Here is a 22,661-nt window from a genome sequence, read left to right as displayed (position 1 = left end):
AGCTGCCACTGCTGGGTGCCAGAGGTGGCAGGGCTAGGGCCTGTGGCAAATTTCCTTTAATGCTTCAAGGCAGGCCAGAGCCAGGGAGTAAGGGAAGGCAGAGGTGCTATCACTTGTCAAGGTCATTGAGCAGGTGGAGGCCAGAGCCTAGACTCAAACCCAGGCTGACCCCTCCAAAGCCCCCTCTACCCCGTGGCACTGGGTGTCTATTGCCCTGCAACTATGCAGCCAGACAGCTCTTTCCAACTCCAAGAAGAGAAAGGCAGTGTTAAGAGGCCAGCACCTCCATGGTAACTCGGGGATGTCAGGGGAAAACACTCGAAGAGTGTTTGATGTTCTCCCTTTGTAGAAAAATAAAGAACAGATTTGCTTTAAGTGGTTTTATTAAAAATTGTACCAGTTGATGAGGGAGAGGATATTTACACATGTATACATGTAAAGAACAAAAGGGCAAAATATTATATACAAGATAAAAATAATGGTCCCCGTCCTCTCCTTAAGGCAGAATGGCCAGACCCCAGGCCAACCAAAGTGGGGATGAAGGAAATGCTACATCTCACTGGCTCCCCCCGCCCCGTCAGCTCCTGTGGACCCAGAGATGGGGTGGACCATCCGATGCCTGTAGAGAGAGGGGCAGTGCAAGCCTCCAGCCACATACCTCATAGCACCTTGGCCAAAGCTAGGCATATATGGAAGAGCCCAGCTCTTTTCTGCTGCTCCCTCGAGGCTCTGTCCCCTAGGCCTGCAGCCCATGGGAATCCCAGGAAACTTTGAACATCCGTGGGTCCACCCTGTCCTACCAGGGCATCAGGCCAGGGTAGCCTGCCTCCAGAGTTCCTCATCTTCATAGAGCCACAGTTTTTCCCACCAGGGTTGGTGGCCACAGTACTGACTCCCCCAGAGCCAATGAAGTATTATGTATTTTGCTGCTCTGTGCACCTGTGCCCAACTCCCTATCCGGTCCCCAGGAAGGAAGGTCAGAATACTGTCTTCCTCACTGACTAGGACAGTCACAGTGACTTCACTGTTCAGTTCCTGAAAAGCTTGGGGCAGACAGGGGCCCTGGCTAGACTGTCCCCAACACCCACTCTCCGCCATGCTCAGGGTTGGGCTTGGGTTTTGTGGCAGGGGCAGCAAGGCAGGCCAGCTGGGCCTCCCTAGGCCCTGGAAACAAGCTCTGCTGCATAGCTCTGGACACAGCCCATCCCCTGGGGCCTGAGGGAGGTCACCGGGAGGTGATCTTTTTCCACCTCTGATTGAGCAAGACAAGGCCACTGGGGACAACCGAACAGCTCAGCCAGACTTTGAAACAGAGAGACGGGGCCAGGCAGAGTGCACGCCACCCCAGCCTCCCTGGGGGAGTCAGTGGCTGGGCGGGGGGGATGCTCCCCTCCAGATCTGTTCTCTGGCTTCTAGAAACGCCTCCTGGGGAATTGTGAATCAGGAGAGCAGTTTGGCCCCCTAACGAACGGGGGGCTTCTGTCCCTCCAGGGCACTTCTACACTGAGTTTTCTCCAGCCCCTTTCCCACCACCGTCTTCAGCATACCACAAAAGCCCGCTGCCTTCAGCCAGTTACAGGTCAGCACACAGGTCAGACTGCCCTCCCTCTAAATCTGAAGCTCTACTCCTCACTAGAGACAGCCAGGCTCCTGGAGATGGGGAGGGGCTGGACTGGGAGACTCGAAACCCAATTCACCAGGCGGAGATCACTGGCCAATTAAAGCAACCAGCCAGGGGGAACCTTGAGCTGGGTTGCCAGCTACCTCCTAGAGCTTGCGGGGAGGCAGGCATTTTTATTTATTTCTATTTTACAGTCCTGGGGATCCATCTAAGGGTCTCTTGACTGCTAGGCAAGCACTCTTCCATTGAGCTTCAACTCAAGCCTGGACTCAGGTCGGAGGCAGATAAAAATGGGTTTAAATTTCACCCTGGCTTGTCCAAAATAGTGAGTTTGGTCCTGGCTTGGACCAAAGTGGAAACAGTGCATTCTGACCAGCTTCTACCTGGCCCCAGGCTCAATGTTCAGGTCAAACTCTGGGCTCAGTTGTCAGGACAGGCCACAGGGCACCCAGCCTGTACCAGCCCAGGTCTCTGAAGCTGACGGCTGTGCCTTAGCACAGACGGAAAGTCTGCTAAGACACGTTAAAGATGTATGTATGGGGGAACGCACATGTACCAAGCACATACCAGAAGCCTGCCTGTCATAGCCTTAATTCAGGGAAAGGGGAAAGACCACATGTGTCCCACACGCACCTAAACTGCATGGGGGAGATGTAGGAAGCCTAGGCTTCACGGTGGCTCGTGTGCCCCAGAACCAGTCTTTGTATTCATTAGTTGGGTCTCCTCTCCTTGCAAACAGTAATCCACTTTCTTAGCAGACGGACCGTAGTATACACCCTGAGAAAATGATTGTGGCCAAGAAGAGGTAAATTATCTCCCAGTCATCTGAGCAGGAAAACACAAAGGCTTATACACATGCTTTGGAGTCCTCCTCGGGACCACTGAGAGCACATACAGTACCTCTGTGCAAATTAGGAAAGACATCACTAATGCTGAACAGATCCCCACCTCAGGACATGCAGCCTGAAGAGCAGAGCTCAGGCTGGACTTCAGTCTCCTTGAGCCCCATCTATAGGTAGCCTTGTGCAGTGGGAAGCCTTCCCAACCGTACACCAGGAGACCAGCTGCCCCTCTACGGTACCTAAGACCCCCTTCTCTACAGAAACGGGAGTCAATCGGCTTGTTCAATTTGAGTCTACTCTGAGTTCCTCCTCCAAATTCCTTGAATAAGCCTGGGGTCTTCTTTGCATGGGGAAGCCATCTTTTCTTTGGGTCTTGCCTCATCTTCATTTTAGCACCAATGTCTTTCCTTACATATATAAACATCATGGTTTAAGTTCTAGGTGTCGTGTGAGGAGACACAGGGTGACTAAGATCGGCTGCTTCACGTTCCCTCCCTGAGTGTTTCGGCAGGGAGAGAAGGAAGAAGTTCAGAGGCAGCTGAGGTCCTGCTGGGTTCTAGCACTCTCCCTTCTGGCCTCGCTGAAAGCTAAAGGAAGATGGGAAACGTGTACCCAGCTCTGCCGGTTCCATGTTCTAAACACTGTTACTTCAAAAGTCACTTTTCAGCTGACAAAGCCACTGTCCTGGCTTCTTCCTGTATCCCACTAGGTACAGAAAAGGAACGGGAATAAGGGGGAGGAGGTACACATTTCCAAGGAAACCAAGAGGTCTAGGATTCCCTTGGGACAGACTTATCAGTGGGGTGGCTGCTTCATTCCCACGCCCCCAGCAAACCCACCCCATCTCCAAGCGCTGCTGTCGAGATGGACAAAGTCCAATCCAGTCCAGTCGTTGGCAGGGTCTTTTGAAAACAGAGCTGACAAAGGCACAGGCTGCTTGCTGGGTACAAAGCGATGATGGCTGGCTACTTGGCTCACACACCGTTGACACCCCAGGCAGTAGTTTGCACCTTGGGATCAATCAAGGGGCTTCCATGTGGGACCAAGTCAGACTTGAGGCCTATCAAGCTTGATTCATTTTGTGGCACCTTTGAGGGGTTCTTGGAGAAGTCCAACCCTCCCTGAGGTCTTCTGGAGGTGACAGGGTCTGGTAAGAATCCCTGAGCCCATGTGGTGGGCACTGGCTGTGCCAAGTACGAACCCAGACGTAGAGCTGGCTAGCCAAGGCACTGCTATTCTTAGCCAGGAAGCTCCCAGCCAAGGTCCTGGTGGGTTAAAGCCATGTTTCCATCAGGCTAGAGGGAAGACTAACACACTTGGTGGTCCTGGGAGTCTAACCTGACTTAACCAGTTCCAGCAGAAAAGCCCAGGTCCACTTCCTGGAGAACTTCACCAACTGGTCATCTTCGGAGCCTTCGGAACTCCACCAGCAGGCACAGCTGCCTCTCCATCGACAGTGTTTGACAAAGGCCCCCATTCCCAGTGGAGGCTCTGAAGAGGGAACAAAGATCCCGCTGGGGTATGGCATATGTACACACAGAAGGAAAACTAAAAGTAACAAAACTTGACAAGACAGGATCTGTCCTCCCAGACGTCTGTCCGGTCCCAGACTGCATTCCTGGCGCTCCATCCGAGGAGGGCAGCCCGGCCTCACCAGGGACCTACCCCTTCCCTGTTCTCTTCTCTGTTCAAGGCCAGGTTTTGCAGGAAGAGGAAGACCTGCCACCATGCACGGTCTTGGTTCTGCTGGTGCTGCAAGGGCAAAAGAAGACATTAGGTGCCAGGTACCAGCTAAGACCAAGGGCTCCTTATTGGTTCTTAAACAGGCTCCCATCGATGGATCTCAGGCTGACATCGTTGGGCCATCCAGCAATGAGGGGTTGGGGGGGAGGGGAGGACAGGGGGACAAAACTCCAGAGACAACTATAGTTTGGGCATTAAAAACACCAGGCTGGGCTGTGTGGCCTGTGCACAGGAGGACCAGACTTTCTCCCCTGCTCGAAGGATTTTTCCAGAGTTTAGCCAAGTGCTGCTTTTAATCAGATTGGCTCCTGAGGCCACCCCCCCTCCCCAAACCTCAGCTGCATGAACAACAATCTTGCTTGAGCGAGAAAGACAAGAAGTTCCCTCCCTCTCCCCCATTCCAGAGGAACATAGAGAACAAGAGAGGGAAGGGGAGGGAGAGCCTCCATCTGCAAGCGATTTGACACTGTGAAGGTCAAAGGGTTAATCTTCAATTTAAACCACACTGCTGAGGCAGCAAAAATCTGATTTCATCCAGTACAAACACACACACTCACACACACACACACACACACACACACACACACACTCACTTGTGTGAGAGAGCCCGCCCTCTCCCCCCTTCAGCATCCCCAGCTCTGGGCTGCCCTTTTTATAGCTGCTTTTGACAGTAAGCCATAAATAATCCCTCTTGGAGCGCTTTCCTACTGACTGGAGCCAATTAAACGTTAAGCAAGAACACACTTGAAAACAAAACAAAAACAAAGAATGCACACCAGCTCTGGAGGTTATCCCGGGTCCTACTGTCAGGCTGGGAAGCCAGGGGGCAAAGTTCAGAGGTCAGAGGCACAAAGGTTTCTGGCTGGTGTCCTGTCTATACAGGTAGCTTTTCCCAGTGGCCAGCAGAGGCCTGAGGGGGACAAGGGAGTACTGAAAGAGGCAGTCTTTGTTCTCTCCTTGTCTGCCAGGGGAGGAGGACAGGCTGGGGCCTCTTCGTGGGGTTCTTGGTGGACAGGGGAATGAAAATCTAGTGTGCAGAGAGGAGGCCAGCACAGGCTGGATTTGGATTCTTTCAGTGGCCCGGCCAGCAAGCACGTTTATGTGAGATGTCCAGGGGGCCCTCTTTCAGGCAGTCTTTATCTACACCCATCAACCCCTACTCACTCGGGAGAAGAGGAGAGTAAGTCAGTAAGAAAAGTAGGTCATACTCCCAGCTTTCCTAGACTCCTCAAACTTTGAAGTTCCATCCAGCCCCAGGTTTCCCCAGGCAACCGAGCAGGCTGCCTTCTGCCTTCTGCCTTCCGCCACGAAGAGAAATACAGCATCCAGCTGAGGTTTACACGGAATACCCCACATCCACAGCAATGGTGAAGGGGAGTGTGGAGGAAAAGCTAGTGACTCGGAGGTCCGGTGCCTGCCAAGAAGGTTAAGGGAAGTGGGGTGTGTGCCACAGAGAAGCCTGGCAGAGGCGTTGGGGAGACTGATGGCTTCCTCGTGTTTTGTAAACAAAGATGAGTAAAAAAGAGGAAACACACCCGGCTTAACAAAATCTGGTTCCAGTAGAGCAGTCTGAACTTCAGCTGCAAAGCTGCAGCAGCTGGGAGAACTCCCTCCCACCACCGTCCCTCCCCACCTGCTGCCCACAACAGGTGCAAAGGTCAAGAGTGCAACAGGAGACCCCAGGAAAAGACAGGCCCCTGGAGAGGTGGGTCTGCTGGCATTGTGAATCTCCTCAAGGTACCTGTTTGAAGAAACAGAGCAGCAATAACAACTCTGATTTGCAACAAGAATAGAAACAGACTGAGGAGGTTCCATACTGATCGGATCTACGTTCCTGCTCTTTAAGGTGTAGTCCCCAGGACAGCAGCCTGGGCATCACTGATGCTCACTAGAAACGCCCCCTGACCCAGAATGTGCATTTTTCAACAAGATCCCCTGAATTTTGGGGTTCAAGGTACAGTATGGGATAAAAAGCATTCTCCTATTTATGATAAAACCCATCCACTCCCCAAACCCTATGAAATGGATCTGTATTATGACACCCATCAAAGATGAGATAACCATCTCATCATATAGCTAGCAAGCAGCAAACAGCAGGAACTGGCTAGTACCCAGAGCAATATCCCTACCTGTGGCCACTGTGCACAGTCATGACGCCTCAGTCATCGTTCTTTGCGGCAGAGAAGACCTGCCGTCCTTCCCTTTCCTACATCACCTCAAAATAGCTTAATGGCCAAGGGAAGGGATCATAATCCTATGACACAAAGCCTGCACTGGTCCCATCTCCATGCGCCCTGGTTTCTTCCAGATTCTGCTAATGGAGGTCATTTGCTACAAAGGAAACTTCCTGGGCCAGTAGGTTCTTTAGGAGTGAGGCGAGGCAAGGCAACAACCTTGTCCCATCTTTGGGCAGAGTTTAGAGTCAGAAAAGCACCTGTGAGCTGGTGAGTGGTCAAATAGGATGACTAAAGGCTTGCAAGGAATGGGGGCATGAGCGCAGATGGGCCAGCGTTTGATAAAACGCCAGCACCTTGCCTCTTTGGTGAGTCTTCAGGGCTCATGACCCAGAAAGAAAGCACTAAGGGAGAGATTTAGAACCTCAGATCAGGAACCAGAGAGCCTATCTCACAATTGTTTGTAAGGAAAATAAATGTTATATTAAATGTATGACTTCTTTTTTAATGATTTATTTATTTACTTATTTTATGCCCATGAATGCTCTGCTTTCACATACAGCAGAACAGGAAGTCAGATCCCGTTACAGATGGTTGTGAGCCACCATGTGGTTGCCGAAAATTTAAACTCAGGACCTCTGGAAGAGCAGCCAGTGCTCTCAGCTGCTGAGCCATCTCTCCAGCCCGAGGTGTATGACTTCTAAATCCAACTGTGTCACAGGACGGAGTGTTTGGGTTCCACCCATGCCAACAGGGTCAGAACATCCATGAAAGGGGCCCAGGAATTTACCTACTGCACAAGCTCCATGAAAAAGAGTTTAAAAGCCAGAAGTGGCAGAAAGGCTAGATAACTCGGTGGTTAGGAGTGTATACTGCTCTTGCAGGGGACCCAAGTTTGGTTCCCAGCACCCACATCAGTGGCTCACAACCACCTGTAACTCCAGCTCCAGAAGATCTGACAATCTGGTCTCCAAAGACACCTACACCCACAAGCACATAACCCCATATAGACACAAACAAACACACACACACACACACACACACACACACACACATAATTAAAAAAATGAAAGTATTTTTAAATCAGAAAGGGGCTGGAAATATAGCTCAGTGGTAGAATATTTGCCTAGCACAAATGGAGGCCCGGGTTCTATCCCCAGTGCCGAAAAAATAAAGGGAAGTAAGGGAGGTCAGAATGAAAATTTATTGTATATTTACATAATAAAAATAATACATATTTGTTGAAGAAACATCATAAAATATAAAGAATCACAGAGTAGAATATAAAAGCCACTCACGATCCTACAGCCTACAAGAAAGCACTTCATAATTTGGCACATTCTTCAGTGCTTTTTAACCTCTTTCCATTAAACCAGAGCCTTGCCCTGGTGGCCGTGCCAGAGGTAGATCCTGCCCAGGTGCCTCTGCAGCAGCCAGGCCACAGACTGGCTTTTGGAAACCACTGAGGTACTTTCCAATCCCAAGGAGTTTGTGACCACAATTGCCTTCAGGAGTACAGCACAGTGCCAAGGACTGAGTGCTGTCAGCTACCCCAGCAAGCCTGGACATTGCTAGGGAGGGCTAGGAGCCGACCCCCAAAACCCTGAGAAGTCCCAGGGCATAAGCCAAGCCTGGCATATGGCACTTAGGTCTCTCTGCACACCCCAAAATAGAAAACAAGCTCCCACACACCAAGAATCAAAGAACACCCTGATTACAAGGAGCAACAATAAACAAAAATATTTCTACAAAATAAGTCAAACAAAAGAGACTGATGAGAAAGGAAAGAAAAAGGACTTGAAAGGAGGCCAGAGAGAGAAATTGTGGAGGAAGGAAATTAGCCTCTACCAAACAGGATGAAGGATACAAAGACAGCAAAACAGCAGAGAGCACTGGTCCCTCCAAAGGAGGCAGAAGGAAAGGGGAACCAGGAAAGAGTCTGTCGGCTTCTGAGTCTCAGGCACCTGGCCCGGCACCCAGCATACAATCTGCGATCGCCGAGGGCAAACCCCTGGAACAGGGCCCAGCTCTCCCAGATGGGCTGGGAGCTCCCAGAAACCATAGTGGAATGACCCCAAGATGAGAGACCTGGGAATAGGAGATGAAACACTTACCCCAAAGCCCTCCCACTCACAAAACTTCAGGCCCAAGAGTGGAGGGAAAGAACAAGGGGGCAGCTATCATGGACAAGTGTTTAAATGCCCACCGTGAACAAGGCACTACATCAGAAGGTTTAGCCATTCATCCTTTGTCGTGGGGAGGCAGCAAGACACGCTGTGGGTTCTCAACCTGCGCACGTGGGACCAACTATAAGCGAGACGCAGACCTGAAAGATAACCCACCTGTCTAAGGCCAAGAAGGCCTGAAGTCTGCCCAGGTGAAGAGATGTCCTTTACGTGATAGATTCAGCCTCTTATCTGGGAGAGGCCAAATAGTAAAAAGAGACAGAGAAAGGGCGGGGGCAGAAGAGAGAGAAAGGGCTCAATCTAGCCGGCTGTGGTATCTGACACAGCTAGATTACATAAATCAACCTCTGTTTGGTCCCACGGGGCCTCTGCATTAGGCACAAAGCATGCTCTTGGCCCTCCCTGGATAAGAATCTCCCTTTGCCTCTCCCTGTTCAGATTCAATTCCTGCCCTCTGGGAGCTTCATGTGTCAGCAGGGTTCCAGAAGCGCCTGCACAGCGAAGTCGCCCAAAGAATCGGGAGAAGAGGTTTTCAAAAGCCCTAACACTTGGAAAGCAAATGTACTGAACAGCAATTTTCACTGTCTCAGACTCAGTGTTTTCATATCACTTCACCAGGTCCTGGGGCAGGCAAGTATTACCAACCCTGTCTTACAGATGGGAAAGCAGGGTCTCAAAAAAAAAAAAAAAAAATCATCCTAAGCAAGTTCTATGAGTTACTCAAATCCCTGACTTCTGAATCCCAAGCTATTCTTTTAAAAGGGGGGAAGGAGGGAGGGAAGAGGCCCAAGAGATCCGAGAGATTAACAGCACTTGCTGTTCCTGAAGAGGACCTGGGTTCAATTCTTAGCACCTTCATGGTGGCTTATAACCAGCCCCAGGGGATTTGATGCCCTCTTCTGGTCTCTGAGGGCAGCATGCATGCCCAAACATGGTGCATGGACATACCTGCAGACAAAACACCCATGAACATTAATACAAGAAACCTATTTATTTATTTACAGTACTGGGAATCAAGCCTAGGGCCTTGGGCATGGTAGGCAAATACTCTACCTCTGAGCTGCCTCCCCACTCCTACAAACCTTTTCGTTCCTTAATATATCAAAGTGTCAGCCAGGCATGGTGGCACACACCTTTAGTCCCAGCACTCAGGAGGCAGAGGCAGGCAGATCACTAAGTTCAGGGCCAGCCTGGTGTACAGAGAGAGTTCCAGGTCAGCCAGGGCTACACTGGAAAACCCTGTCTTAGGAAGAAAAAAAAATTGCAGTATTTACTCACACTATGCAAATAGCATTACCCTTGCAAAGAGAAGCATCACCAAACTGCTCTCCTAGTATGCTTAAAGACATTGTTTCCAGATCATTAACTATTCAGAAAGGATGGTGTAGACCAGAAAAAAAAGAACCCTTCAGAGGTAGAGCTAACTGAAGACCAACAGAACTAAAGACTGGTCTGAAATTAGGACCAGTTTTGAAACCACCCTCATTTACTTCAAAATGCAGAATTGCCAAGACCTCCTTCACAGGGGGATCTGTACACTGCCCATCCTCACTCTCCTGTCACTATAAAAACGACCCAGGCCACGGCTGAAGGAAAAGCCTGTGGCTGAGAGCAGGGACAAGGATAAAGGAACCTTGGGAAAATTCCACTCTGCAGAACTTGGGAAGATGTTTTGCTAAAGGTCCTATGCAGCCCAGAGAACTGAGAGTTATGAGAGGACAGAAAGCAGGTTCGGGTATAACCTTGTTCTCACTTTTTGTACAATCTAATGAAGAAGAAACCAAGAGAAGAGGATTAAGTACAGTATGAGCCAGATTGGTTAGATGGCAGCTCCATCAGACCCTTGTCTTCTGGCATGTGTCTGCCGAGAAACAGGGGCGGTTAGGGAGAACTATCATGGCTTTCGAATCAACCCAACTCTTCACAGCTGAGTTCAGCCTCTTGTAGAGTAACTTAGGCATGTTGCTTTGCCTCTATGAGCCTGTTTTCTATAAAATAGGGACAATGGAAGGGCAAGGCCACTCTGCTGATTACAGGAGAAACCATCCATTCGTCCCTGGGCCTGGTGGCAGCACTGAGCAGCTTGGACACATTCTGCTCACAAGCCTGCCCTAAGCCCCGCAAGCACCACCTCCTGCCCAGACTCCTCGGGACAGGGGAGCCTTCCTATTTTGAGACTGGTCACAGTAGCCAGAGGCAGCTGAGCTCCGGTTTCAAGGCTTTCAAGCTAACTTGGAGTCTGACACCCAGAGGGTCACCCAGGGACCCAGTGAGCCCCAGCCCAGACAACCCATGATTGGCAACATAGCAAAATGGAAAAGGAAAGACATGCTCCTTGCCAAGGGCTTTCTCAGCACAGGCAAACAGTACTAACAGGACGTGAGAGCTGCCAAGGCAAAGCCTATCAGTTCTCCAAGGAAGAGAGAGCAGCCTAGAACAGCCACTCCTTGGCTGGCGGTGGCAGGGCTTCCTCTGACACAACTGGAAGTCACTGGATCTGGCCACTGGGGGACAAGTGGCTAGGCAGGACAGTGCTGTGGGACACAATCCATGTCCCTACCTCCATAGCCAGGAAACAGAAACTACTGACACCCTTACCCAGTTCCCTCTCTCTCAGACCAGCTCCATGAGACCACTGGGCAAGCTCTGAAGAGCTCTGGAGGGAAGTGTTTCCTTAATGGGGAAGGAAGAAGGAGAGCAGGAGGGGTGGGCTGGTTGTGAGACTCTACAGCTATGAAGAATGAACCCCCAGGCTCACTTTCCACTTGGGGCCTTTGCAGTTGGCTGTTCTTTTTTTTTTTTTTTCTCTTTGGGGTCAGTCTGCTGGACAGGACAAGGCAGACTGGGCAAGGGTAAAAGGTTGGATCCCTTCTCTCAGCACACAGGCAGACTGTTCTTGCTCTGGTCGTGGAATGTCCCCTCTTGGCTTGCCAGGCAATGATCAAAAGGCAACAAGGCACTTTTCCTTATTCTTCTTTGTGCTTCCTCCAATCCTGTCTCCCTACCACCTCCCCCCCTCACCCTGAAAACACACCAAAGCTAACTCCCATGCCCATGGCCTGCCTTGGTGGGCAGGGAGGGATGAACTGCCTGGAACTTGAAGGCCTCCTCTTGGAAGAAAGAGCAGTCAGGTGCAGAGTGTGTGGGGAACTCAGCCTCCAGTCTGCCACGCTGATGACTCAGAAGCTAAATATAGCGAGTGATATAAACAGAGCCAGCCACAGAGCAAACACAGGGCCCCCAAGCCCCAGTACACGCTCTCACGAACACTGAGCTTTCAGCGACCCCTCCCCCAGCTCCACTCTTCCCCCAGCACTGTCCTGCATAGACCTCCTACTCCTGGGACAGAAGATGGCTTCCTAGGAGCACTTCTCACTCTAGGACAAATCTCTGGGGACCCTGCACAGGGCTATTCTCTCTAGAGCCTGAATGGCCTCATTAGCCATGGTCTCTGCTCCAGAAGAAACACTCACCAATACAGAGAGCATCCTAAGGAAGCAATCAGGGACTCCCAGAACAAAGGATCCAGGATGCTGGGCAGAGAAGCTGCTAGGTGATGAGCCATGACAACACCAGTCTGGGTACAGCTTCCAAAAGAGTTCCCCAAGAGTTATCAAGTCAGATCCAAGCAAAACCCCCAAATTCATCGTGTACGTGCTCACACACTAGGCAAGCTTTCTACCAATGATCTACATCCTTGTTTCCTTTTTGAGACACAGTCTTACTAAGTTACCCAGGCAGTCCTTGAACTTAAGATCCTCCACTAGGTTTGTTAGTGGCATGTGTCAACTGCCCAAGCTACCATGGTTTCTTGTCTTTGTTTTTTTAAAGTCCTGAGCATCAAAGCCAGATGTTAGGCAAGTGTCTAATACCCACCGGAGGTACAAGGCCAAGCCAACAGTGCTTTGTATTACAATTCCCAGAGGCCCTTCACATCAACTCTGCGAGGTTAACACTGGAACCTGAAGTCTGAGTACGAGTAAAATGATTTGCTCATAAATACAGCTTGTATAAATGGTAAGAAAGGAAATTCTTCCCAGATCTGCTGCTTGCAAGTCCACCATCTGTACCATTTGGTGGACACTCACAGAGAACAGAGGTTAACACAGGCTCGGACATCCTGACCGGGGCAGCTGTGAGTTTGTCAGGAACCGAATCCGATCCTCCCTCCTCCACAGAGGAACTGCAGGGGCCAGCCTCTCAGAACCCAAATCTAAGTGCACCACTGTCGGCGAAGTATGAGAGATACCTGCTGCAGCCTGCCAGCCAAGAGGAACAGAACGAACCTTCCCCCCGACCCTGCAGAAAGAGATGGATACATGGGGAAGGTTGAAAATACTTTCCCTTACACAGGACACTGTGGCACGTACCCGTAATCCCAGAACTCAGGGAGGTTGAATCCAGTTTGTGTTATGTAGCGAGACCCTGGGGTACCTACCCAACCCCAAAAGGAAGGAAGGAAGGAAGGAAGGAAGGAAGGAAGGAAGGAAGGAAGGAAGGGGAGGGGAGGGAAGAGAAGGAGGGAGGGAGGGAGAGAAAAAAGGAGGAAGGGAACTTTTTATTTCCGCTCACTTTACCTCCAACCTTCTCATGGTTTAAGAACCTGAGGAAGTAGCAGTGAGGAGCTCCTGGCTGATTTCTGTCCATAAAGTCTTGTGTGTGAATCTAGAGGAGCCGCTCTGGACCGATGCTTGGGGAATCATGTTAGTCTTTCCCCTAGCCGCCACACTCCTCAGAAAATATGGTGCAGATTACAAATGGCCTGCAGGTAGGTATAAGGAATGTGGCCAACATAAAGGAACACCCAGGGCAGTCTGAAACCTGCTGCTCACACTCTGCCTCACCCCTGGCACACAACTGATCCACCCAGCCTGCCAGCATGCCATCCTACATGTTTGATGTGCAGGGAAAGGAGAAGAGTATTCATCACGGCGGGGTAAATGGAGGTAGAGCTTGCCTAGTGTACAAGGTCGCCAGCAACACACAAACTGCGCAGTCTCCAAACTTGACAGGTGACTCAGGCAGGGTGTGGGGGTGCACGCCTGGAATCCCAGCACTCAGGAGGCAGAGGCAGGAGGATCTCTGTGAGTTCGAGATCAGCCTGGTCTACAGAGTGTGTCCGGGACAGCCAAGGCTACACAGAGAAACCCTGTCTCGAAAAACCAAACCAAAACAACAACAACAAAAAAGACGTGTCTCGGAAGTTAAGGCCATCCTCAGCTATACAGCTACGGCCAGCCTGGGCTGAGACTCTCTCTAGATAATAACAATAACAATAATAATATAGTATAACAAGAAATGAGATCTATTACAAGGCTCAAAAGCAGCTAACACGCTCATACTGTCATGCAATTCTTCCTCCCACCTCTTGGGGGTGCTCTGGATGAGATGCTAGCACCTTATCTAGAACTGACCTGTGCTCTCAAAGTAGCAGCCCTAAACTGGAAGAATTCATGTGTATCAGCCAGTGAAGCACAGGGAGACCTCAGGAGAGGATCTTCTTCCGAACCGAGGTCCAGCTGTGAGGGGGCCCTCAGCCTGGTCTCCAGGACGTCAGAGCTCACTAACGAACAGGGGACTGTCCTGGGAAACAGCTGCTGAGAGAGGCCAGATTATTGTGGAATGAAGAAAGAATGCCTTCCAGATGTGCTCTAGATGAGCCACTGCGGCCCACTCTGGTCAGTGTGAGGACCAGGTGTGAACTGGGCTGAGCCATGGACCTGTACAATCAAGGTGAAATATGCAGAAAGGAGGCCAAGAGGCTGACAAGAATGAGGAGGGGTCCATACGTGGACCAGAGGGGACTCGCTAAACCAAGCTTGTACAGTATAATCACAGAGGGAATGGAGACTGTGGCTGGGCCACGGCAATCGGCCAGGCTGTCTTATAACCAAGCACAGGGACACCCACTTTCCAAATCACTTAAGGGCTGGTAAAAAACAACAACAACAACAAACCCATCAGAAATAGCTGTGGCCCCAAATCTCTCTCAGACTCCTTGGCATTTGGTATGCCAATAATCCCCTGTGGCCTGTTCTCAGAAAACTCAGTGTCAGTTCCTCTACCCACTGCTTCAGGCAATGGTATGTCTCTCAAATCAAAGTTACTGCTACCAATAACTGTTCTGGTCATATGAAGTTGCCCATCTAATCCAGGTTGTAATCAGCCCTGACAGTTATAAGTTCCGGTGATCTATACACAGACTCATGCATGTACACACACACACTCCCACGGGTAGAGATTCTGTTCATTGCTCTGCGTCGTGGCTTTGCCAGGTAGTGTCTATACCGGCAGAGATCCAGCCCCAGGCTCCGCGCCTGCCTCGGCAGCCATCCAGAAAACCAGCCTGCCTGGGAAGGGTTAAGCACCCAAGGCCCCAGCACAGACGGTGGCTGCCCTGTCAAGCAGGACAGCCTCCCATCCATGGCACAACGGGCTCCAGCACGAGCCTGCCAGCCGCCGCCTTTGTTGATGGACCCGGCCGCATGCTCGGCTGACACGCGATGCTCCGCCCTGGCGGGGCTGGTGCCAGGCTGCCGGCCAAGCACCAGGCAGAGCGCCCCGCCGCCGGCCGCGGGTCTGGGGAGACTCCGAAGTACAATCTCCAGAGTCCGGTGCCTGGGTTCCCAGACACAGACGGTGAGGAGGGGCTCCCCAGCTGGAAAGTGTCAGGTTTCAACCGGTTCTACCACTTTCCCCGACTCGGGCCCCAGCTCAGGACCCATTACCGGTTTCCCACTGTTCCTCGGCCAGGCACACCCCCAACTGCTCAGTTTCACTGCGGCGGTTCTGCAAGAGGCAAGCCCCCAACTCGGGTCTGGGGGCTTGGTCAGACCAGACTGGGAGAAGCCATCCCCTTGGCAGGAAGGGGTCGCAGCAGCTCCCACCTCTTGGGAAGCTGAGGAAGCGGCTGGAGCTCTCAAGGACAAGAGTGCTCATCTGATTGTGCCTATCCAGCCCATTGAAATGATGGTAGCTGAAAACAGTGAAACATATCCTGGGGCCTGGCAACTCCTGGGTTCCCAGCAGGCCCCGGCTTCCCAGCCCCAGCAGCCTGGATCCCCGGCCCGACCCTCGCGCCTACTTGCTGCATATGAAGCCGGTGGAATTGGTCTGCAATGCACTGGAGCTTTCTGGCGATCTGAACCTCTGCTCGATGTTGCCACTGTCCGTCTGGAGGCTGCTCCCCCAGGGGTGAGCCTGCCGGGAAGCTGGCAGGGAGAGGGAGCCGGTAGCCAGCGTTGCCTGCAACGATACAGGATCCACAGCTCAGCGTTTTCTGCCCATCTTCTCCATGGCGGCCCTTTCCGGCCAAGACCTGGGGTCACTGGTAACTCTTAGGATAGAAGAAAGAGGAAGCAGCCTGCCTTTACCAGGGCATTCTGCCAACCTTGGACAGCTGCCCACGAATATAAAAGTTGGTACAAGGGCTGAGAGTGTAGCTTAGAAGTAGCTGAATAGTTAGCACACTTGCGGGTTTAGGTTCCATCACACCCATGTGCACGCAAGCACACACACACACACACACACACACTCACACTTATACTGGAAAGACACAGAAGAATACAGAGCCTGCCTTCTCAGCACTCTACTCTCACAACCATGCATGGTGCAGGGTGCTAAGGCCAATCTTCTGTCATTTATCAAGCTATCCTCCACTTCAATGTGGCAGCAGGTTGAAGCTCTTCTCTGGGAAAACTCTCCAGAGTTCCTGGGTTGAGCAAAGCAGACAGAGAAAAAACAAAACAAACAACCTCCCCCTGCCCCCCACCAAAAAAAAAAAAGTGTCTTTATTTTTCTAGTACAGTTAGGGAAAGCTGGGCTCAGCGCTCAAAGATCAGAGCAGCAGCGGAAAGGCGAGTGAGAAAACTCCTGAGGCCCACAGAGCAGCCAAGTCGGCTCACCGAGTGCTGGCACCAGAATGGCCGCTGGGGGCGCCTGCCACCTCCTTCCTCCTCCCTCTTCCAGCCCGAAGCAGGCCTCCTCCAGCTTCTCAGACTCCCGCCAGAACTGCTTTTCCAGAAGTGCCCTATGGGCAGTTCCCTCTGAGATTAAGTGCAGCGGCTCCTCAGTCTGCTCCCGCAGACACAGCAGGGTGACCTCTGAGCCTCTACCCTCCCTCCACACGCCAGTGTGCTAAAAGAAGAAAACAGACCAAGTGTCTGATCCTGCCCTTTTGCCAGAGGAGGGCATATTTCTCATAAAACAAACCATTTAAGCCCACAAATGAAGGGGTCTTGTCTGATTTAGCCTTGGAAACATCCCTGAGCTGGCACTGGGCCCAGATAGGCCCCACCTCTTTCTCCAGTTCTCCTTCCAAGCACAGAAAATCCCAAACGGCAACTCGAAGCCACCTTCTGTCTTCAGGAACCTTCCGTCTAAGAGCTGTTAACAGTGACTGGGGGGGGGGGGAGGGGGAGTGTTGGAGGGGTGACATTCCCTTCCACCTCATGAAAGGCAAATCAGCACCAGGGCCAAAGGAGATTGCATGGACTCAAGGATCCCTCCAGGAAGAATAAAAAGAACAAAGCAACTTGCCCTTTTGGGGGCCCAAGCACAGGTAAAGAAGGCTGCTGGTTGATGAACAGATAGCCCAGGCTCTTCAGTTTGAGGAAGGAAATAGTAATGGGCAGGTTTGGGAAGGGAAAGTCCCCTCTTTCCCCCAACCTCTCGGGCTAAGAGCACTCACCGTAAAAGAGTCTCTGGGGTTCCTCTGTCACCCCACAAGGCAGCATAACACCCTGGCTTGGGGAAGCTGGGCTGAGGGTCTGAGTGGCCTTGTCTTCTTGGCTGATGGGCCGGAGCCCAGGACCACAGCAGTGGGTGAGAGGGAAGAGCTGAAGCCGACTGAGGGTGCAATCCAGTGGGCTCTGGGCGAACAGGTCAGCAGAGAGCAAGCTCCCAGGCTGTGTCCCTGGCTCCCCGTCCTCTGGCTGGAACACATCATCTTCCAGCTCCTCTACACACTGAGGTGGCTCCATCTCTCCTGTCAGAGAACAATGGCGGCATCTGGGATGCTCTGTCCTATGGGGGCCAGACCTAGGGATCCCCCTCCCCTTCTTCCTTTCCCACTCTTCTTATTTGAGGGAACCAAGCCAACTGCTGACGATACACAACCCTGGTAACAAAACACTGCCAAGGGTGACATTCTCTCCCCCAAAGTGCGGACCGCCTCCATGGTCAGGGCCCCTCCAGACCTCTTCCCTGAACCCACCAGAGCCACCCTTCCCCCATCCCCTCTGACCTAGGCTGCTCACAAAGTTTGACACTGAGGAGCGTGAGCAACAGCAGGGGTAGGTAGGATCAGGTGCTACTACTTGAGATACCTGGGAAATCTATAAGCAATACTAGCCTCTGTAAGTAAGTGTAGAGGCACAGAAGGGACAATTACTGACTGTACAGTGTTCACAACATACATACGTACACACACACACACACACATCCTAAGAAGGAACCTCCAAGCCTTCATTTAAGTGTGAGCTGAGAGCTCCAGGCTTTAGCAGCAAAAAAACAAAAGCCAGCAATTGTAGAGCAGCCAGGTTCCCTCCTAACGTGCTAAGCCCCGCCCTGCTGCACATCTCCACCCCCTCCTTGCACAACACAACAAACAGGCTCTGTGGTGTGGTGAGAGTGTCCTGGAACAAGGGGGAGGAACGACCTAACTTAGTCACTCCAGCTGCTGGGCTCAGCTCTCCCAGCGGAGCAGAGCTGTCTGCCCATCACAGGTTAATCTTGAGGGTTGAATCAGCCTCCAGCAAAGCGTCCAGCTAATTCTACTCACTGGTCTCCATGACTTCAGATTCTCTTCCACTCAGGCTCCCATTCCTGCCAAAGCCGAACCTGAGATAGGTGCAGCGAGCCTCACAGAAGGAAGTGAAATTCAGCCCTCTCGCTGCGCTCTCTCTCGCTGCCTACACGGTGGGGCTGTTTCTTAGTGCTAAGTTCCTCTCCCTCCACCTGAGGGCTCATGAAATTCTGCACTTGGAGTCACCCAGCAGCTTGAGCCTCCAAGCTGTCCCAGCCTCAGTTAGGGCCTCTGGGGCAACCAGAAGCATCAACAAGCACCTGAACAGGTTAAGGAGATGCAAAGACAAATTTTGTCATCTCAGACTCCACTGGAGATTCCCCGGAGACCTGACCCCCACCATCTCGCCTTTGAAAGACAAGACAAGCGGTTTGTGGGTGTAAGTCTTTAAAGAAATCTCGGTTAAGTTCAGAAATCTTCCTTTCCCAGATGCAAGCTCTGTGATGTCCTTGCTTCAACCCTCCTTTTACCCCATCTGATCCCTGAGCTGTCTGTGGACTTGTCTTTCTGCCCTCTTCCCTGGATATGCCATGCCTGCTAGGGTGGCACAGCAGACATCTTTAGGTATTGTTTCAATAAGTAAGGGGGAACTCCAGCTTATCAGCAACAGAAAATAAAATTCCCAGATAAAAGGACCAAGAGCTGTCACCTTGCAAGGCTTCTCTCCTCCTTCAAACTGTTCCCTGCAGTGTAGAAATCCCAACCAAAGTAGGGACCCTCCAGGGCTGATCACAGGCAGGAGTCATTGTCTTGGCGTTTCTTTTGAAGCCTATCACTCCCCTCCCCCTTCCAGCAAAGCCCCAAAGTTCAACCCCTGCCTAGACTGGACAGTGGGGGAGGTGCAGCCAGAGGGTGTGGCTCTGAAAACGCGGAGACCCCCTCCTACTCTGCACAAGAACTGCAGGTGGCTCTCCGGTTGCTGTGAGCCTCAGAGGGGCTAAGGGTAAAATCAAATGTAAACTCGGGGAGGAGTGAAGACCCTCATCTTCCCTGAGCTAAAGTGGTAATGTCCAGACTGGTAGAAAGAGGACGCTTCCTGAGAGCAGAGCCAGAGAATGCTTAACTCCTAGCAAAGGGCTTCAAGTCCGCTGGAGCCATCCCAGAACCTTGGCGCTCCAACGGGGATGCTCAATTTAATAAACTCCTCCTCTTCTTAGGAGACGGCACTAGCCAGATACCCTGAACCTCGATAGTAGCTAAGATCTTAGAACACGCGTGCGTGTGTTCACACACACACACACACACACACACACACACACACAGGCACGCACGCACACACACCTGGGTGACTCCAGGACAGGGTCTCAGCCTCCGAGTCGTGATGCCAGGGCTCTGCGCCAGGGTCCAGGGTGACGAGCACTCGGGGGGCTTGGCGCCCACACTCAATTGGGAAGGAGGGGGCAAACTCCAGCTGTTAAGAAGAGGAGCCTTCAGACTCCGCAGGGAGGCGAAATGCCCCACCCCACATCCAGACCCGGAGGGCAGAGCGTTCGGGGAGCTTGGCAGTGCACCGCAGGATCACCTGCCCACCTACTCTCAACTCTGAGTTCCAAACGCTTCCCGAAAGCCGTCTCTTGGAGCAGCACCCCCCAAAGTTGTGCTCTGCACCTCGTCCCCACATCCCAGCAAACCCCCCCCCCCCGCTTCCTCAGTCACCCCAGATGTTCGCAAACCAAACCCTTCCCCGGCCCCCCACGCGTCGTGCGACTCCGCTCCCCACTTCCCGGTGGAGAAGTACGGTCCAATTCCGCCTGGCCCCCGGCCGCCCGGGCGCTCACCGGGCTGCAGCGGGAGGCGGTGGCGCGAGCTGGGGCAGCCGCTGCCGCGGGCGCGAGCTGGCGCGGCGGGAGGAGGCCAAGGCGCACCGCGCGGTATTGTTTCCAAAATACGCCCGCTCCGGGCATCCCGCAAACAGCTGATGAGGCCCCGCCCCCCCTCGCGTCACTCCAACCCCTGACCAATGGCAAGTGGAGCTCCAAGTCTCAAGCTGGGCAGCTGCCAGGGACAGTCACCAATGTACGAACCTTCCCTTGGAAACACTGTAAGGGGCCGAGAGCATTTCTGACCTCCGCCAGAAGCGCAATTGGAGCACTATACCGGGGGAGGATTCGGTTCCTAACGCTGGCCCCAGAAGCACCAGAGAGTCCCTAGGTTCTCCACTAGGTGGGGGGACAGGGCGCCTAAGTGACTTTTGTCTACTTGGAAATGGGCTGAATTATTGCAGGGCGTCCAGAAAGCCTGCTCAGGAGAAGGCTGTGAGACTTCAGCCGCGGTTTGCAATGCGTAACGGAAATAAATAAATAAATAAATAAATAAATAAATAAATAAATAAATAAATAAATAAATAACGTCCTCTTGCCTGTTGGGCGGGTCCGAGGAAAGGTGGAGGAGAACACGTGTGTCTGTCGCTATAACCAAAAGACATTCGGATCCAGCAAATGCAGCAACTGTCCTCTTTTCTAGACTGGGCAAGAACCCTGGCAGAGGAGAGATGAAGGGGACAGCTTGGGCAGCGACAATGTTTATGGCAGCATCGGAAAGCTGTGCTCAGGCTGCTGGGAAAGCAAAGAGCAGCTCAGGTACTATGTGGTCAATTTCAGGAAGACTGCATATTTTTCTTTTCTGTTCTGTTCTGTTCTGTTCTTTTCTTCTCTTTTCTTTTCTTCTCTTTTCTTTTTTCTTTTCTTTTTAAGCAGTTTATTCACTTTGTATCCCACCTGTAGCTGCCTCCCTCTTCCCCTCCCAATCTCATCCATCCTCCCTCTTCTTCACCCATGCCCCTCCCCCAGTCCACTAATAGGAGAGGTTCCCCCCCCCCTTCCTTCTGATCTAGTCTATCAGGTCTCATCAGGAGTGGCTGCATTGTCCTCCTCTGTGGCCTGATAAGGCTGCCTCCCCACTCAGGAGGAGGTAATCAAAGAGTCAGCCACTGAGTTCATGTCAGAGACAGTCCCTGTTCCCCTTACTAGGGTCCCCACTTAGAGACTGACTGCCATGGGCTACATCTGTGCAGGGGTTCTAGGTTATCTCCATGAATAGTCCTTGGTTGGAGTATCAGTCTCAGGAAACACCCCTGGGCCCAGATTTTTTGGTTCTGTTGGTTTCCTTGTGGAGCTCCTGTCTCCTACCCCTACCCCCAGGTCTTTCTATCTCCCCCTTCTTTCATAAGATTCCCTGCACTCTGCCCAAAGTTTGGCTATGAGCCTCAGCATCTGCTTTGATACCCTTCAGGATAGACCAAACACTTCTTGAACACCTACTATGTGCTGGGAACTGCTTAAGTGCCAGACTTCTGCTGCCTGACCTCAGTGAGTCTATAACTGGTTTAGGGATAATATGCAAAGACTTTTGAATGTGGTCTTGAAGAATGGAGAACTTTTCAATAAGTAAAAAAACAAATAAAACAGTCCTGGCCGAGAAAGGGCAGGAAACTCAATAAAGCACTCATCTGGAGAGCTTGTCAGGAAGCAAGGACAGACCCCTCCACTAAACCATCTGGCATCTGAACCATGATTTAGGACATGTAAGTGTGGGTAGTTAGGTTCAGGTCAGATTGCAGAGGTGCCCCTGGAATACTAGGCAGAGGGAATTTTAAATAATTTATTTTTAATTGTATAGGCTTTGGTGTTTTGCCTGCATGTATGTCTCTGTGAAAATGTTAGGTCCCCTGGAACTGGAGTTACAGACAAGTAAGTGTGAGTTGCCATGTGGGTGCTGGGAATTGAAGCCAGGTCCTCTGGAAGAGCAGTCAGTGCTCTTAACCACTGAGCCATCTCTCCAGCCCAGCCTCCAAGAAATGTGTATTTTAGAAAGGACTGGCAGCAAATATTTTACAGAAGATGAGTTTTGGGGAAAACCGAGAGGGAGTGGAAAGCAGAAACAGTCCCCGCCACAGCCTAAATGAGCTCCGACAGAGGCATGGGCCAACCAGAGCAGCTGGCTACCCACCAGTCTGCTCTAAGATGTATGCTAGATGGGTTCGGGGCTAACAAAGGCACACTTAAGCGTCTTTGGTCATTTTTGTTTAAAAAAAATTTTTTTTATTTATTTATTTTGGTTTCTTTCTGTTTTTCTTTTTTAATTTTTTTAAAGGACTTATTTATTTTTACTTCATTTGTGTGGGTGGTTTTTTACCTGCATGTGTGTTTGTGTACTGCATGTGGGCCCCATGCCCAAAGAGATTATGGGGGCGGGGGGGTGGAATCCCCTGAAACTGGAGTTACCACCATGTGGGCACTGGAAACTAAACCCCGGTTCTCTGCAAGGGTAGCATGTGAGCCTCTCTTCAGC

The 22,661-nt window shown here is 51.6% G+C and overlaps 1 protein-coding gene across 1 annotated transcript; it reads right to left on the bottom strand.

Moving 5' to 3' along the window:
• Window positions 1–365: 365 nt before the first annotated feature.
• On the bottom strand, window positions 366–20,275 carry Bmf (Bcl2 modifying factor). The gene is made up of 5 exons (XM_055598044.1): window positions 20,150–20,275; window positions 19,653–19,782; window positions 17,256–17,552; window positions 15,651–15,811; window positions 366–4,215 (listed from the first exon to the last, which is right to left on the bottom strand). The coding sequence occupies exons 1-5, from the start codon at window positions 20,273–20,275 to the stop codon at window positions 4,114–4,116; spliced, it is 816 nt and encodes a 271-aa protein (XP_055454019.1). The 3' UTR covers window positions 366–4,113.
• Window positions 20,276–22,661: the final 2,386 nt, after the last annotated feature.

The sequence above is a fragment of the Psammomys obesus genome, unplaced genomic scaffold (genome assembly GCF_907164565.1).
Source record: "Psammomys obesus unplaced genomic scaffold, mPsaObe1.curated_primary_1811, whole genome shotgun sequence".
NCBI classification, from domain to species: Eukaryota; Metazoa; Chordata; class Mammalia; order Rodentia; family Muridae; genus Psammomys; species Psammomys obesus.
Note: the sequence above shows the minus strand (reverse complement) of the source record. Positions and strands in the feature narration are given on the sequence as shown.

Bases quoted from the DNA above. Each gene is read 5' to 3' on its own strand.
- Bmf (XM_055598044.1), bottom strand. From the start codon at position 20,275: ATGCCCGGAGCGGGCGTATTTTGGAAACAATACCGCGCGGTGCGCCTT. The intron at 17,553-19,652 runs GTGTGTGTGCGT...GTTCTCTGACAG, and splicing joins CCTGTCCTGGAGTCACCCAG to GAGAGATGGAGCCACCTCAG. The intron at 4,216-15,650 runs GTAGGCGCGAGG...TTGCCCTTGCAG, and splicing joins ACCGGCTTCATATGCAGCAA to CACCAGCAGAACCAAGACCG.